Genomic DNA, 17,183 nt, shown 5'->3' on the forward strand with positions numbered 1-17,183 from the left:
TAAAAAAGATTGCAGTCTTTGAAATGTTGATCCGAAACAAGTTTTGGATCTCATCACAAATGAAAAAAAGATAAAAAGTCCCCAGAGAAAATGGTTAATAGCTTGTATTTTAGTGTTTCAGTGCTCACTTTCTTTTGGACTGGGAATTGAATTTGCTGTTCCCGTAAGAAGTTGTGCAGTCAATCTGTTTTATGACCTCTGGTTATTTCACTTTTCTCATAGCCCTTGAATGGTTTCGAATCCAATGGGCCAGGCCTTCAGTACAAAGTTAGCTGGCGCCAGAAAGATGGTGATGATGAATGGACGTCTGTGTTTGTGGCAAATGTATCCAAATACATTGTCTCGGGCACACCAACTTTTGTTCCATACCTGATAAAAGTTCAGGCTCTGAATGACGCGGGGTTTGCTCCAGAGCCAGCTGTAGTCATGGGACATTCTGGAGAAGATCGTAAGTGTCTGATGCTCTTTCCTTTCTACTTTACCCCAGCAAAACAGACTTACCAAGGTACAGGCCGAGGACATTTCCAGAGGTAGTCAGGTTGCAAGGGAAGGAGGCAGCAATTATTTTGCTTAACTTCTCTGAAGTTAAACAACCTGCTATGTTAGATAGAGAGGTTCAGAACGTTAAAGGTGATTACTTTTAATAACAATGCTCTCACAAAGTCAAATGAACAGATAGCAAAACATCTACTTTTAATTCTTAATAATTCATAGACTAGGGCTGGGGCATGCCTCAAGCCAAAATTATTAAGAGATCGTGACATTATTGCATGAAATTCAAAATAATATCAATACTCACCGTCCCCCTCAACCCCATCCTTTCTCTAGTCCCAATGGTGGCTCCCGGAAATGTGCGTGTGAATGTGGTGAACAGTACCTTAGCTGAGGTGCACTGGGACCCAGTACCTCTGAAGAGCATCCGAGGACATCTACAAGGCTATCGGGCAAGTGAAGGGAGACCTTCTATGTTCTTTCTTTAGTACCAGGGCATCAGCACAAATGCCACTTTTCACGCACACAGCATAAGGTTGGAGTTATTTGGTTCATCTCCTCATAAACTTGTGAACTCCACTTTATTTGGTTTATCACCTCAGGCAGGGCCCCATCTAAAGGACCCCAGCTACAGTTGACTTGAGATCTCCCCACAACCAAACTGAGAAAAAAATGTTTTCTTCATTTTTGCCACAGATGATCTAACATTCTGCCAACTAAACAATTGACACATGCGCAAAATGAGGAAAATTAATTTTTGAAGAAATACAATATAATGAACTGTATCTAGCTTCAAAAGCAATATGGACCACATGTTGAACACACAAATTATCCTGATAATAATTTAGGCGTTTTTTAAATAATTCAGATTATATTTTAAGACCATACATGTATAGTCCCAACTGTATGAACATCAGTTATCTTTGTTCCTGGGATGCACAGGAAGACTAATTCATAGAGATTTTTGATTGATAGGGAGATAACTGTTTTTGCACGCACACACGCAGTAGTCACTACTTTGATAGCCTCGCCCTCTAGAGGTCACTTTTTGTACTGCATTATGTTCATTTTCTTTTCTTTTTTTTTTTTTTTTTTTTGCCAGATTCTGTATATATGTTGACCCCTCTTGAAAATGCCTTTAAATTCTTAAAAAGAATTTAAGAGGATTTAACAAACAACAATTCTGGATTTGTTAACAAAATTAATCAACATTTTTCTTATCCATCTCTCCAAAACCTGTGCCTACAATTTAATACAAATAAAAAAGTATTTTTAATTTAAGTGATAGAGTTTGGCTCAGTGGAAAAGCCCTAAACTTGGACAAGAGAGTCTCCTGTGACTCTTGACAGCCCTTTGGCTTTGGGAGACTCACTCAGTATCCCAGAGGCTCATCTGTACCATAGGGATAATAAAAATAAAAGCAACTCTGTGGTTTTTAGGTTTAAATGAAATGATAATATGTTTTGTACATGAACTTGTATTATCTCTGGAAGAGTATGTAAACATTAGGAAGTAACTTTTTTTTTAGAATATTTTATACAAGTAAAAAACTTAAATCCCTCTATTGTCATCCATTCGCCTCATGTTCTGGAGAGAACTGTATGTGTTTCATGCTGTTTCATTTTTTTCACTTATATCCCTCCAACAAAATAGTATAGCCCGGCTTTGTCACATTGTCTTAATTTAGTTTCCCTCATTATCTAAGGGCCTCTATTCCATGAAGAATCATGTTTGCCCCTTTGTGCATCCCTGATTTTTGTATTTGCTGTTTCAGATTTACTACTGGAAGGCACAGAATTCGTCTAAGAGAAACAGACGTCACATTGAAAAAAAGATCCTCACTTTCCAAGGCAGCAAGACTCATGGCATGTTGCCCGGGCTGGAGCCCTTCAGCCACTACACGCTGAATGTCCGCGTGGTCAATGGGAAAGGGGAGGGACCGGCCAGCCCTGACAAAGTCTTTAATACTCCAGAAGGAGGTATGGGATGCACATGTCTCTGAGATCCCTGGATCATTTGGCATGGCTTGAGAGGCTTTGCATGACAGAAGCACCTCCAAATAAAGTATATTCTGTAGCCAGATGTGATTTTCCCATAGATGAGCACAGCACTTGCAAAGCCAGCAAAATGTGAGCTCATATGTGGCCTAAGGGCATGTGGAAGGCTTCAGAACACAAAATGCTGACCTAAACACCCTCTCCCTTGACTTAAAAATTTTCTCCACACTTACTCACCCTGTCTGAAATCTTGCTATTCGACATTCATCTGGTCTGTTAACTTTCTGACTCGCAGCAAGTTCTGTAACTTCTTTATACCTCAGTAACCTCATCTGAAAACTGTGAGAATGAAATGGAATAACCTAAGAAAAACATCCAGAAAGGAAAATATTTCTCTAAGTTGTAGTTATTTCTATAGCTTCTTTCTCAGTGCTCTCTCATAATTTTCTAAAGTTGACCTGAGTTAGAAGGTTGGAGGTCTCAGCAAAGTGGTTGGAAAGAGAAGGGAAAAGTCACTGCAAGTGTGGGCTGCTGCTCGGGGTAGCGAGGGAGGATCGAGTACATGCTGACGTGGGGGCGGAGGAGACAGGAGAACGGTGGGCACAGGGACATGGGAGCCCAGTGGGTGGCCATGTGGTCAGAAGAACAGAGATTTGAAAAGGCACTAAAATGGGCTTTACCTATCTCGAATTTTACTTCAAACCAGCTGTGACAAGGGGATGAATAACTGCTTTGGATCTCTTTGATGAAAGCAGTTCACAGATGCACCATGTCCTGACTCCTAGTTGAATGTCTTGTGATGTTGGCAACTGCGCAACAGCCTCTGAGAGTCACGCTGTGTCCCAACGCCCATCCCATTGCAATTGCTTGTCCTTGGGCTCACTGCCCCTTAGGGCTTCTTTCTCTCAAGGCTTTAGTGAGGCCCCACACTGGTCCTTTAGATGGTTCAGGGGAAGGCATCATAGAAGAGATGATCAGAGGATTAAAGAATAAAGAACAGAGGAAGTAGTGTGCCGAAAACACTAAGGTAGGAGACAGCATGGCCCCTTCAGGAAACTGCAAATTGTGTGGACAGAAATGGGGAGAAAAGAGAGGAATGTCAGCTGGGGAGGGCCCATCTCATGGATGGTCTTGGATTCTGTGGATACGAACACAGAGGCTCTTCACCTGAGGACTATAGTCCCTTGAGGGGGAGTAGTCAATGAATGGGTTTAAGGGGCTCCATGAAACAGCCTAAAATTGAAAAATGTGTGTGTATTTTTCAAGGAAGAGTTTATGGCTGTCATCAGATTCTCAAGGGGGTCCATGATCCCTAAAAGTTAAGAACTACTTATTGAGTTGGGGAAGCTTAGGACCATCGAGAGTCTGAAGTGGGGAGGAGGCAAAGAAGAAACAGATGTGGTTGAGGTTAATGAGGTGGAGTTGACAGGATTTAGTGTCCCAGCAGATGGTGGAAATGAGGCAGAGGGAGCAGTTCAGGTCGACTCCCTGGTTTCTGGCTAGAGTGACAGGAGAGACAGAGGTGCCATTAATGGGTGTCTAGGGAATATGGTAGGGGAGGTAGCCACCATGAGGGAGAGCTGCCACCAGCATCATCCTCATGAGGAGATAAAAGAAGACAAGGCACATTTCCTCTGGTAATTTGCCAGCCTCTGCCACAGAGAACCTGACACCCCTCAGGCCGTCCCCGGGCCAGGAATGCAGCAGCATCGGGCTCACTTGTCCCTCACAATCAGGTCCTGGTGGCTGTCAGCTCTCGGGACTAGCACGACTCTGCACCTGGGCGGACCGGTCCATGCCCAAAGCCCAGCAGGCAGGGTGTTCTGACTGTTTGGAGACACCTGGTTTGTTGGGAAAAACTGTGCTTAATGGCCAAGAACACAGTTGCTTCCATTCAAAGGTCCAATTAGAATAGTTTCACATAGTAACTAGTTTGTTTTTATGAAAACACATGAATCAAGTATCATCTCCTTTAAAAATATTTAGTGGGGGTCCATCCAAAGGCAGACTCATTATACATTTTGAGAGGATGGTTTTAATGAATCTAAATGGAAATGGTAAGAGAAAAAGAAGACTAACAACTAAATGGGTACCTGTCACAAGTTTGTATTATTGTATTTTCAGCCGAATCAGGAACAAGTTACCTAAAACCAAAACCTTGATGAATTGAATGAATATGGTGAAATATGTCATTTGCATACATTTTGAAACATTTAAAAGCCTTTGTGTTGACCGTATGCTCTCATTATAAGTCCCCAGTGCTCCCTCATCTTTGAAGATTGTTAATCCTACACTTGACTCTCTCACTTTGGAATGGGATCCACCAAGCCACCCGAATGGCATTTTGACCGAGTATACCTTAAAATATCAGCCAAGTAAGTTATTGGCAGGAGGGGAAGGGAAAATATGGTTTTAAAAAAAACTTAACTGTTATTTTAAAATACAAGCTGTTATTCCAGAAAGAACTTCAAATCTTACTTTTTAAAGAAAAATGGTGTATATGCTATTGAAAATTAAGTAATCTATAGAATAATACAGACCTTTGAGGGTAGGGTATAGGTGGGTGCTATCGTTAAGTTAGGTGGGCATTATGTGAAACTAGAAAATAATAAGAAGTTCCCTGGGCACGAGGACTCTGAAGAAAAGGTCTGAGATTATTTAACAGCACATGACTCCACCTGCAAAACCACAGAGATAAAAAATGCTATTGTGATCTAACCGTAAAATTCCCCTAGTTTATAAGCCAATGGAGAACATATTATTCCTCCTTGTTATATTATATTATAATTTATTGTATTGTATTATAATTATTAAATTATACTTGTTAAATTATATTTATTATAACATTATAGAAGCTGTGAAAGGTTATCACTTAGTTATGTTAGGATTATAAAAGACAGTGTCAGCCAGGTTTGACATTTTTGCTTGACACATTTATTTATAACAGTATTCCTATAGCAATTAATGGGGAACACACTTTGTTGTTTCTTATTGGCAGTTAACAGCACACATGAATTGGGCCCTCTGGTAGATTTAAAAATTCCTGCCAACAAGACACGCTGGACTTTAAAAAATTTAAATGTCAGCACTCGATATAAGTTTTATTTCTATGCACAAACATCAGCAGGATCAGGAAGTCAAATTACAGAGGAAGCAGTAACAACTGTGGATGAAGGTAAGATGGGTATGTATAAAATCCATATAATTATACGTATGGAATGAAAATCTTTTACTTAATTTTATGCTTTCTCTTTCCTTTCTGCTATGGGGTATCCATGTTACACAATTAACAAAAATGCTTATATATAATTTCTCATTCTCATATTAAATCAGTTAGTTCACATTGGAATGTCTATTTGGTATTTGTTTTTCAAGCCCATGTGAAATTTTAAATTTATATTAAAATATTGAGGTGAGAGTGAGAAATTACAATATGTGCATGTTTGAACTTGAGGTCCAAGGCAACATTTTTTCCTATCTACAGCTTTATATACACACACCCATACACATATATACAATACACATATATATGCATAAATAGATAGCACACTTTTATACTCATAAATATATGTAATTCTAATTCTGTTTCTAACTCACTGGAAATAACTTGCTAGTCCACATATTGATTCAGGTTTTCTAGCAAGGAAATCGAAACGGATATTAAATAGTGCCTTTATTTTGTATTTGAGCAAGGGACTTTGTATTTTGGTATGTCATCTGGTACAGAGAAAACAAAATAGCCCCATTAAAGTATTTAGCAAAGGAATTAACACTTCCTTTAATATTTAAAAAATTATTCTGAAAATTTTAGATTCAATGAAAATAACCAAAAATATTGTAAAAGATTTTGTGGTTTTGCATGTCTCTAAATTGTAGAACTGCTTAAGGATTATTCATTTGGTTATTTTTGCTAGCATAAGAAATTGACGTTTCTGTTCAAAAATTGGTTTGCAATGTCCTAAGCCTTCTTAGATAACAGACAAGTATGTATAATGCACTTTAAGTAATATGTGAATTTGAATAGTGGGTAAGTTTGGGGACACCAACATATCTTTGTCCCCTGTACTTGATGTGGTGCACTTCCTTCTTGCATGCTTTAGCATTTTAATGAGTGTTTTTGTTTCACTATACATGCTCATGGGTGTGTTACATCTAACTATATAGTGTCCTATTTCTGTTTCCCTTCATTAAAGCTGGTATTCTTCCACCTGATGTAGGTGCAGGCAAAGGTAAAATACTTCATCTGCATGACTTTATAGATGTGTGAAATTTGCAATGTTAAACGTGGGGAAGTGCAGCATGGGTGAAAAAGAGAATATAAAATATGCTTGGAACCACCAAAAAAAGAAGATCTTGGCAGATCTTGGCTTTAAAATTAAATTCTAGTCTTTTTTACAAGTAGAAGCCACATATTGAATTCTCCCAAAATTTTTTTCTCAAGACTTATCGCTGGTACAAATCCTAATATTAGCTTTTAATATGTGATTTTGGCTGGATCAGACAGGACCAAAACTGTGGATTTGTCACCAATCCTCTATATGGTCATGCCACCTGTAATGAAAACAGCCTGTGAGAAATTGGATCAATCAAGCTTCTCATTCTAATCTGATTTAGCAGCACTCCTTGCAGACATATTGTACGCTCTGCTGGCATTACACAACACAGTCCATTTGGAATTTTAGTTTAGCAATACCCTTCAACTGGTTTGGTACTAAAGTTTCCCCCACCAGGATTCCCTTACAAGCAAGTCTTCCAGTAAGCCTGCATGATCTGCTCAATTCTGTTATTCCATCCTGTCTTCACCGAACTGTTCATCTCTTCCTCCTAATTACCAACAATCCATAATGGATTATTTGTGTCCTCCTTTATTTCTGACAGCTCTCTGGGTCAGAAAGATTTGTTGGAAGACGGTGCTTGAGTATGTTGTAATATGTCTTTCACCTGTGGCAAGGACAAAGACATCACCACCCCCTGCCCATCTTTGACCTTGGCTGTTGGTTGACTAGTTAGCTTGTTAGAGAGCAGTGGAGTCCCTGCCACTGGGTACATTTTCACATGGTGAGGGGTTTTCCTCGGCTTTAACAGATCAAATGAGTACAAGTAAGAATAAAGAAAAAGACCAAGAGAAATAAGTGCTTTGCCCTAAATTATTCAACTCTTGTGAGCTTAATGTTGATATGCTTTTTTCTATTTTCTTAGAAATTTGTTTACATTCAGAGGCTTAGTGAATTATAAAATGTAGATCAGATAGATTTTGGAATGATTTAATAAGAACTATAGCCATTTTCAGTAATCTTAATAATGTTATTTGTGTTTTTAGACTTGAAAGGGCAAAGTTGTAAAAATTCAAAATTTCTACAATATTGTACAAGGATATAAACTTACTCCCTTTTATATGTATGCTTCTTTCCTGGGATAATTAGGTATCAATTAAAATCATTGGTTGTTTTACAGTAGTTTACTGCTGTATAACTTTAATTGAAGCATTCCATTTAAAAGCCTGGTTTCTTTTCCTACGCAGCAGACATGTCACTGTGTCTGTGCCTAGAGTTGGTAGCAAAGAAATTGTGCTTCAACAGACTTGCAGCAAGTCTGAGTTTTCCATGAACTTGTCATGTTAGAAGAGGATATATTTTCCATTGGAAAAAATATCACCCCATTTTTAATAAATTAAAACTAAAAGAGATTTTTATTAAAAGAGTTTTGGTTTTACCATTTGATATTAACTAAATTACTTATGATTATAGAGACAATCAAAAATGGAATGTCTGGACATTCATTAAGCCCCCCGATATAAAAACCTGATGCATCTCAGATAAAAATAGTGTATAAATAAGAAAAAGCAAAATCTGACCTTATTTTCAGTATTGTTTCTTTTAAAAGTGAAAAAGTAACTACACATTTTTTACATAAAAATGATGATATTTTACCATGGTAAGACTTGAAACTGCTTAACCATAATTTATGAATCTGGGTTTTTCTTTCTCAAAAATGTTTCTTTTTTTCAGTCTAAGAATGAGTTTTCTCTGCTTGTCTATTTTCCTTCTCCATGTGGAGTTTAGATGCTCTCTGAAAGGAGAAAAATAAAAGTTCTCCACAGTCCTTCTAAATTTTCATTTTTTAAGCTATCTTTTATATTTTAATTTAAAACACTACCAAAGGGAATAAATAAGAAATGAATCATTGAAAGAAAACATGTGTGATGTCTTTAGATATAGAAGCATCAACATCTAATATGATTTTATTGAGTTGTGATTTTATGAAAAATGATTTTAATTCACTCTGGTCATAAAGGGGAAAAGAAATGTATCTGAGTTTACATTTTTAAATTTTCTTATAGATTTAAAGAGATGTTAATGAAACCCAATCTTTCAAATATATAATTGCAAAAGGATGATTTAAACCATAAAGTAGAAGCCAGGACAATTCAATTAACTGTATTATGCCATACGGACCTTCTTCTTGCCATTGTCTTCAATACAACTAATCAAGCATGGAAATATTCAACATCTTTAGGAGCCATTTATTTTGGTCCATTCCCTTGTTTGATTTAGGTCCTCAGTATTTGTGTGGGAACTGGAGTTGTTTGGCTGTGTTTGTTCAATTTCCAACATGCAGGTAATGGATTTATGTTCCCAGTGTTGCTGATGGATCAATACTGCTCTATCCATAGCATTTTACTCTGTCACCTTTGAGACCAACCATCAGAACACTTCTGTAGAGTGAACAGTTGTTGTACAGGAATAGGGAGAAACTATCTGGCAAGGCAGGAACTGAATCTGCGTTCTTGACCTCATTAGCAGCCTACTGTGGTCTACTAGTTAGGACTGAGCAGAGAAGGGCTTTGAGGAGCAGCTGGTGATGAATCCTTTGTGTGATCTGACTCTCAGTATATTATTTTACTAGAGTAAATAACCAGTAAATAAAAAATCAAATTTAAAGTTCACACCTTTATTTGGCCTGAACAAAACGAAACAAAATAAAATAGATGCATGGAAGGCTCAGTCATTTCAACAGCTAATGTCGGTCTGGCATGGAAAACACACCAGCCTTTTTTAAGACACCATGTATCAAGATGGTAAGACAGACCCTGTCTTTAACATGTTTAAAATCTGGCAGGTAAGAGCAGCACATAAAAAGAGTAATAAATAGATGCTAAACTAGTAGTTTAAACAAAATGTTATCTGAGCATAGAGGACTGAACCATTTCTGAGCTAGTCCATGAAGCCCAGTTTTGTTTTGTTTTGTTTTTGCAGATGAGTCAGGGGGTTGGGGCATGAGGTTGTAGGGGCATGAGGTTCAGTAAAGGCATGAGGTTTGAAACACAGAAGCTGTTTGGGTTATACCCAGTATCTGCTTGGCTGAAATGCAGAGTGTGTGGAAAAGAGAAGACCCTGAGAGGTGGCTGAAGCAGTAGATGGTGTCATGAATGCCTTTCTAAGGAATTTATTTACCTTTAGGCAGAGGTAAGCCATCCAAGTTTTAAACAGGGAAGTGACCTCATATAGTTACCATTGTGTGTGTGTGTGTGTGTGTGTGTGTGTGTGTGTGTGTGTGTGGTGAGAATACTTAGGATACACTCTTTTAGCAAATTTCCAGTGTATAGTACATTATAATTAACTGTAGTAACCATGCTGTACATCAGATCATAGAACGTATTCATCTTATAACAAAGCTTGTACCATTTGACCAACATCTCCCCATTTCCCCACTACCCAAACCCAGACCCTGGGAACCTGTTTCTCTAAGTTTGAGTTTTTTAGATTACACATATAAATGAGATCATGCAGTATTTGTCTTTCTGTGTGTGGCTTGTTTCACTTATTGTAATGTCCTCCAGGTTCCATGTTGTCACAAATGGCAGGATATCATTCTTTTTTAAGGCTGAATAGTATTCCATAATGTGTATGTACAGTTAGGTAGATAGATACATAGATGCCATAACTTCTTCATCCATTCATTTGTCAATGGACACTTAGGTTGTTTCCATATATTGTGAATACTGGTGCAATGCATAGGGTAGTGCAAATACCTCTTTGAGATACTGATTTCAATTCATTAAAACTGGAAACAAAATAAAATGAAAATGAAAACTGTTTAGAGAAGAAACTCTAGGAAGTAAAGAGAAGAGAGCATTCATAGAAACCACTCTTTTAAAAAAGGATAAGCTAAATGCTCTTCTGTTAGAAGTATTTCATTATGGTTCTGCCTTGAACATCTTTCATAATTACTCCAGGACTAAATTCCTTAGTTCCATGATTCCAAAGTCTTTTAAAGAAAATTAACGTTTGCCTGAGTTCTTTACCACTAATGTTTTACACATATGTCCATATTTACTGTCTCTGCTAATTGACCATATTCCTATAATTATCTATTTCTTAAAGAAAAACATCTGAGAAAAGTAAAATTAATTAGGTCCGCAGAAGGACTGTACATAATTCAATAACCAGTTTTCCTCTCTGCCATTTTCCTGTACTTAGTACAAAGAGATACAAAATATACATGTGTTCAATTATATTCCAGAGATAAGTGCATTATTTAACTTCTTTAATTTACTTCTCTTCGTGATCCTAAGAAATGTTGTTTCATTAACTTTATTTCAGCCTTTAGCTTCTAAATTACATATTTTAGAATTTAATTTTGGAGTCTGAGTAAACCCATTGAAGCTTTCTGATTTCCTTTCCTAGGATATTTTCTCTGGGATAATAAATTGTTCCTCTTAACTATCCAAGTTAATGTATCTGTAAATATGTCTTTTTTAGTTTAAGCTATAGAGGTAGGGCTTATAAAATTATCAGCCTTAGATATTCAAATAACATTTCCTAATGACTTTAGATATCACCTTTACTCTGTAGCAAGCATAAAGCATCATATGGTCTTCATAATTTGGATTTCTAAGAATCTATTTAGGTTGCACTATGATTTCTCAGAAAATGCTGTTCTCAGAAAACACTGAACAGGTAAGATTATGTTGCTCTCTGGAGTGTGTCAAGTGAGATAGTTCTCACTCCTTTGTTTCTTTCTTAACTTCTGATAGAGCACATTTGGCAATTCCTTTTGCAGCTTCTCTTTCAGCATACCCTAACCATCCAACATTTTCTAAAGCAGAAGCTCCTCACCTGGGGTCCCTAAGCTCCCCACAGTCAGATTCTCAAAGAAGTCCATGACTCAACACAAGTCAAAAGCCACTATTCTAAGGAGTGTTCTGTCTCACCCTAACACAAATTCTTTAAAGACCTGCAGTGAGATGACGAATAGAATTAAAAAGTTGCCACAGAGTATTGGGTTTTACCTTCAAGTCTCTGATATTCCGTGATGACTTTTGTCCCTGGGATGGTTCAACAATTTCCTTCCCCATTATGTATCAGTAAACAGAGACTGTGATGTTTCCTGGGACTGTATCTAATGGACAACAGTTTACATTGTTCAGAATCCATATAACAAAACTCATAAATTTTAATATTATACATCATTATTTCTGATTATTAATTTATTTCCTGATGCTATAATTTAATAAATGAAAAATCTTTCTGTAATGAAAGTGCAGTATGAGTGAACCCTAAATTTTAACAGTAAATTCTAATTTAATTTTATTTGCACAATTTCAGACTATCTAAACTTATTTTATATTTGTGTGCATGGCTCTGCAATATGATTGTTTGTTTGTTTTATTTTTCTATTGTATGTTTAATTCATGCAGTAAATCCCAGGATCAGCAATCTTACTGCCACAGCTGCTGAGACCTATGCCAATCTCAGTTGGGAATATGAGGGACCAGAGCATGTGAACTTTTATGTTGAGTATGGTGTAGCAGGCAGTAAGAAACAATTTCATTACCCAATTTTTAATTTGGGGGATACATTTCAAGAGATTAAGAACACTTTAAAGATTTACTGTGTACCGTCTTGAAAAATAACTTGATCCAGTTAAATGAATCAGAGTTATCTAAAAAAACTATAGTGAACCATCAGCCTACATATTTTATACATAACTAGGAATCCCTTTCTTCGTATTATTAATAACAAGGGGCGTAAGTTTCATGACATATATGATTTTTATATCATGGTGCTTAAAAGTGGTTCTATATCAATAACATGTAAACAAGAATAATAATGAACAATTATATTTGTAAGTACAAAACAAGCAGGAAAGAAGGAAAGTTCTTTCAAATTGGAACTCAAAGTAGCCGAAGGTAAACTGACTTGAAACCATTCATTTTGCCCAAACTAACACAATAGAATTTTACAAGAAATTGCAGGAAATTAACACTTTAGGAGAGCATCCATTATGTTTCAATGTTTGGTGTATTCCCAACTCAGACACTCTACTTACATCCTGGCCACATCTACTGGGAGATGGGGCAGCTTTAATTTGCAGCAGATTTTGAAAACCCAGTGCCACCTCCTTAACGTAATGTGCTCTATGTATAATGAATGTTTGTGACAAAATGTTCAACGTAGTCAAACTTTCTGTTTAGGCCTTTGTCATGCAAATAAATATTATTAGAAATAATTATACCTTTAGAAAAACCAATACTTGAAAAATATTGCATCTATAAATTGGACAAATTTGAAGGCACTAAGTTTACCAAACGATTCATCTTGTGAATCTTAAAAATTGATTCTTCCCATAGTCCACTTAAGCTATTTAATGTATAACATTTCTTTCTATAAACATCTTTAGAGAAACTCAACAGTTTCATAAGACAAGGTACAGATGAAGAATCTTCCTTTGTATTAAAAAGAATTAATACAGTGAGAATATATGCAATCTGATATTTTCATGTAGGTCATCATTTTAGTTGATTTATTTGATATGACTAGATTTATAATAACCCGAAACGGTAAACCTAAGCATTCTAGATTTTGTCTTTAGCTTATAAAGAATTTTCCTTTCTTCAAGCATTAAGTGACTCCTGGTCCCTTAAAATATTCAAATTTGTTGTTTTTGCAAAATTTCCATAGGCAAAGAAGAATGGAAAAAAGAAATTGTAAATGGTTCTCGGAGCTTCTTTGGGTTAAAGGGTCTAATGCCAGGAACAGCATACAAAGTTCGAGTTGGTGCTGAGGGGCACTCTGGTTTTGTGAGTTCAGAGGATGTGTTTGAGACAGGCCCAGGTGAGGCACACACCACACCAGTTCTGGCTTACGCTCAGAGGTAGAAGCCCCCGGGCGCTCAAGTCGGAGTGGGGGCTGATGGAGCTGTGTTATGGGTAGGGCCATGAATGTCTTTCTGTGGGGCCCTGTTGGGTTGGGGGTTTTGGTTTTCAATTGTCTTTGGCTCTTTGTATCAAATGAATTGCAAAATTGAACAAATCATCTGCTAACCACATTATTGCCAAAAACCATCACAAAAACAGACTTAAATATGATTTTTAACTAACACTATTTAGATAATTCAGTTTTCATATTATTCACAAGTATATACTTTCCCTCAGAGTTAAAGTGGAATTTTTGAAATGCTTTCGAAGTTGAAATAACTTAATAAATAAGTCACGATTCTCTGTATCACATAGGACTACAACCCAGCAGAACCCTGCAGTTTGTTTAGGGCACTGATATAAATATTATTAATTGTGTGTGAAACAAGAAATTGTGCAATGCACGTATTACATTTTTCTCACAGCAAATTTGACTGACTATATATATTTTAGTTATGTGAACATTATCAAAATACACAAAAAGAAAAGTTTCTAAAGTAAAGAAAAATGTTCATTTAAAATGCAAGGATATTCACATTTGCTCTCAAGATAGAAAACAATCCCTGCTCACTTAAATTTAAACAAGGCTGTGTGGTGCATGTTCATTTTGTGGTTCATACATCTGTGTTATGTTCGGTCATTTTATGCAGTCTTGAGGAAATGTTGCATATCCTGTAGAACCTACAGGCAAAATGTATTTTTTGTGTGTCTTTCATTAACAAAGCATTATGATTTTTAAAGCCATTTATTATCATTTAAAAATTATACAGTTATAAGTGGCTTTAAAAGAGAGAAAGAAGCCAAAGGTACTCAATAACTTATTAAACTATATTTTTAAAATATCCGTTTGCTATAATCATAATGTTTTAAAGAAGCACTTTTTTGTTATTTTGTTTCTTGTATTTTCATGTCCATTTATGTACACAGTTCTAGGAAAACACTGTATTAAAAAGGAAATATTTAGTCAATTCACCATTAGTTTTACAAGGTTTTTGTTTGCTGCTATTGATAACTTTTAATTTCAAAGTACTAAAAGTTCAGGGAGATATTCTGTTCACGTACAGCTAGAATGTGATTAATAGTCAGAGTACTGGCACTTAGTCAGCTCTGTACCAGGAAAGTGGTTTTCTCCTTCAGCCCTCACTACAGTCCTATGAAGTAGGCAATGTTATTACCCACTTACGCCTCATGTCAATACTCGGAGAGGTGAAATACCTGCCAGGTCACCCAGCTGACACATGGCAAAGCTAGGAATAGAAGTTCAGCCTTCCGACACCAGAGGAGAGGCCTTCACTACACCCGCTGTGCAAGGTCACAGAGGCCCACACCCGAGGGGAGCAGGTTGTCTCAGAAATGACTGCCACAGTTGGCACTTGGTACATCTATTCAGCTATTCTGGACCCCTAAAAACTCCACATAGTCCTGACTTGCAGGTGAGATAGATTCACCTTCAAAATCAAGTTGTGGTGCTTTTTGTCCTTTTACAGGACAAAAGACAACCCCTTTAGAAAATTATTTTTTCCCCAGTGGTGTGATGCCTACAATTCTAGCCAGGTAGTTCGAGGTGAGTCATCATGATGGGTGGTCCATTCTTGCCTGCCTGTGATGGACAGACGGGACAAGGCCATGACCAGTTATTGTCATTTTTTACATATAAATGTAACAATCAGAAAGAATGAATATTGACTAAGCCCCAGAGACCTGCGTTAACACATTCCCTCTAAGAGCAAATACTGTCCGCATTTTAGAATCCCTCCACTTTACTTCTCTCCACCTCCCTTCTCCCAGTTTACAATGCTCTGTCCTTCAGGACTGCGGGATCCACTGAGGTGTGCAAGCATTGTGATCCACTGCTCCTGCTCCCCTCTCCTCCACGCTAAGTTCTGAGATGTAGGAATGTCAGTACGTGGCATGAAAGCATACTATGTGGCTAACTTTTTAACTCCCTGAGTTCATGAGCTACTTCTCTCTCTTGGTTCTGCCAGTGTCAGGGTCCTAGACTCAACTCTCATCTACTCTTGTCTCATGCATCTTCTTACCATGCCCTCTGCCTCCTATAGTCTGGATTTTTAAGGTGTATTTCGTAATTTTTTCCTATGGCACAAATTGAAAAACAAATCAAACAAGACTGTCGGCAGTGTCCTGATGCTGTGCTGCTTCCCCATGACTCCTGGTGTGACCTAGTGTCACTTCTCATTAATGCCACCCCACCTGGTGTGACCTAGTGTCACCTCTCATTTGTGCCACCCCACCTGGTGTGACCTAGTGTGACCTCTTGGTAATGCCACCCCATCTTTTCTCCTTTCTTTCTCATTTCTGTTCCTTAATTATCATGTCTCTTCTCTTATATCACAAAGGATTTAAAGCAGATTTGTTTGTACTGGTCCCAATAGCTTTTTTCTTAACTGCCTCCAAACTTTGGCCAAGATCATTTTTTCCCTTTCCTAAACATTTTAAACTATTTTAACTGAACAGGACATTTTTATTCATAGTGAATTCTTCATCAATAATATAGAACTAATAACATTTCTCTCACCCTATCTCTTCCACATTTTTTCTATGACTCTAAGTACTCAGGAACATTTTCCTCAGAGACCTACTACCACAGAGTGCAGATTGTCCATGATGCAACAAGCAACGTGGTCGTAGAAGACTTGTTAAAACTAACTGCTAGGAAACAAAGCAAATTTCACTCCTCTGCCTTAGTTTCTATTTTCTTATTCTTTATTCAAGTATGTATTTGTTCAATTTATTGCTTTATGTGTTGATCAAGTAATGCTTGAAATACAATTTATTGTAAAAAATTTAGATAAGGTGAAATCCTCTTTTACTCTCCTTTCCATTCCAACTAATACCCACCCATTGAAACTCAGATTCTAGAAGAAAAAGCCCCCAAGGGCATGTGTGTGTGGGTGTGTGTGTGTGTGTGTGTGTGTGTGTGTGTGTGTAAGAGAGAGACATGCACAACTGTGGTTATGACTTGGATTTGTATGTTGCAGTTATGATGATTTTAGAGTGTCCTGAGAATGCTTGAAACTTCTTGTAATTCTGGGCTTTAGATTCCTTCTTGTATGCACAGGAAATCAATAGAGATCATTTCCATTTACACAATTTCTGTTTTACATCAACTTATGATGTACCTGTGCAACTGTCTGAAGTGGGACCAAGGGCAGATTATCCACCTAACTGGAAGGTATCTCAAGGCTGAACAGTGAAATGGGTCATTCCATAAGATAAAGCAAAGAACTTTATTACAGGGTAATGTACTTACAGAGTAGTGGGTCGGACGGATGGTCACCCAAAGGCATATATCGAGCTTTTCTCTGTGCACACATATGCACCTATTAACATATTTTGCCTGCCTAATCATAACAATCGGGCAGTGATATATCTGATACTTTTTTTTCGACATAAAGGCAAAAATTCAGAGTCAATTTAGATATTTATTTGTCAACTGTCAAAGCAACATGTCCAGTATTTGCATAGTTGCATGT

General features: G+C 37.1%; 1 protein-coding gene across 33 annotated transcripts in view; it reads left to right on the plus strand.

The window, feature by feature from the left end:
• The window catches only part of NRCAM (neuronal cell adhesion molecule), a 68,035-nt gene that overhangs the window by 37,991 nt on the left and 12,861 nt on the right, over positions 1–17,183 (plus strand). For 9 of the 33 annotated variants that reach the window (XM_063100231.1, XM_063100229.1, XM_063100236.1 and 6 more), the window contains 5 exons: positions 223–448; positions 829–944; positions 2,267–2,471; positions 4,742–4,864; positions 5,488–5,664. In XM_063100231.1, the coding sequence (XP_062956301.1) occupies positions 223–448; positions 829–944; positions 2,267–2,471; positions 4,742–4,864; positions 5,488–5,664 (847 nt within the window). Of the gene's footprint in view, positions 1–222; positions 449–828; positions 945–2,266; positions 2,472–4,741; positions 4,865–5,487; positions 5,674–6,682; positions 6,719–12,180; positions 12,307–13,453; positions 13,607–17,183 lie in introns of all 33 variants that reach the window. The other 24 variants (XM_063100224.1, XM_063100235.1, XM_063100220.1 and 21 more) reach the window with 13 other exon arrangements.

Source organism: Cynocephalus volans, chromosome 6, assembly GCF_027409185.1.
Source record: "Cynocephalus volans isolate mCynVol1 chromosome 6, mCynVol1.pri, whole genome shotgun sequence".
Taxonomy (NCBI): domain Eukaryota; kingdom Metazoa; phylum Chordata; class Mammalia; order Dermoptera; family Cynocephalidae; genus Cynocephalus; species Cynocephalus volans.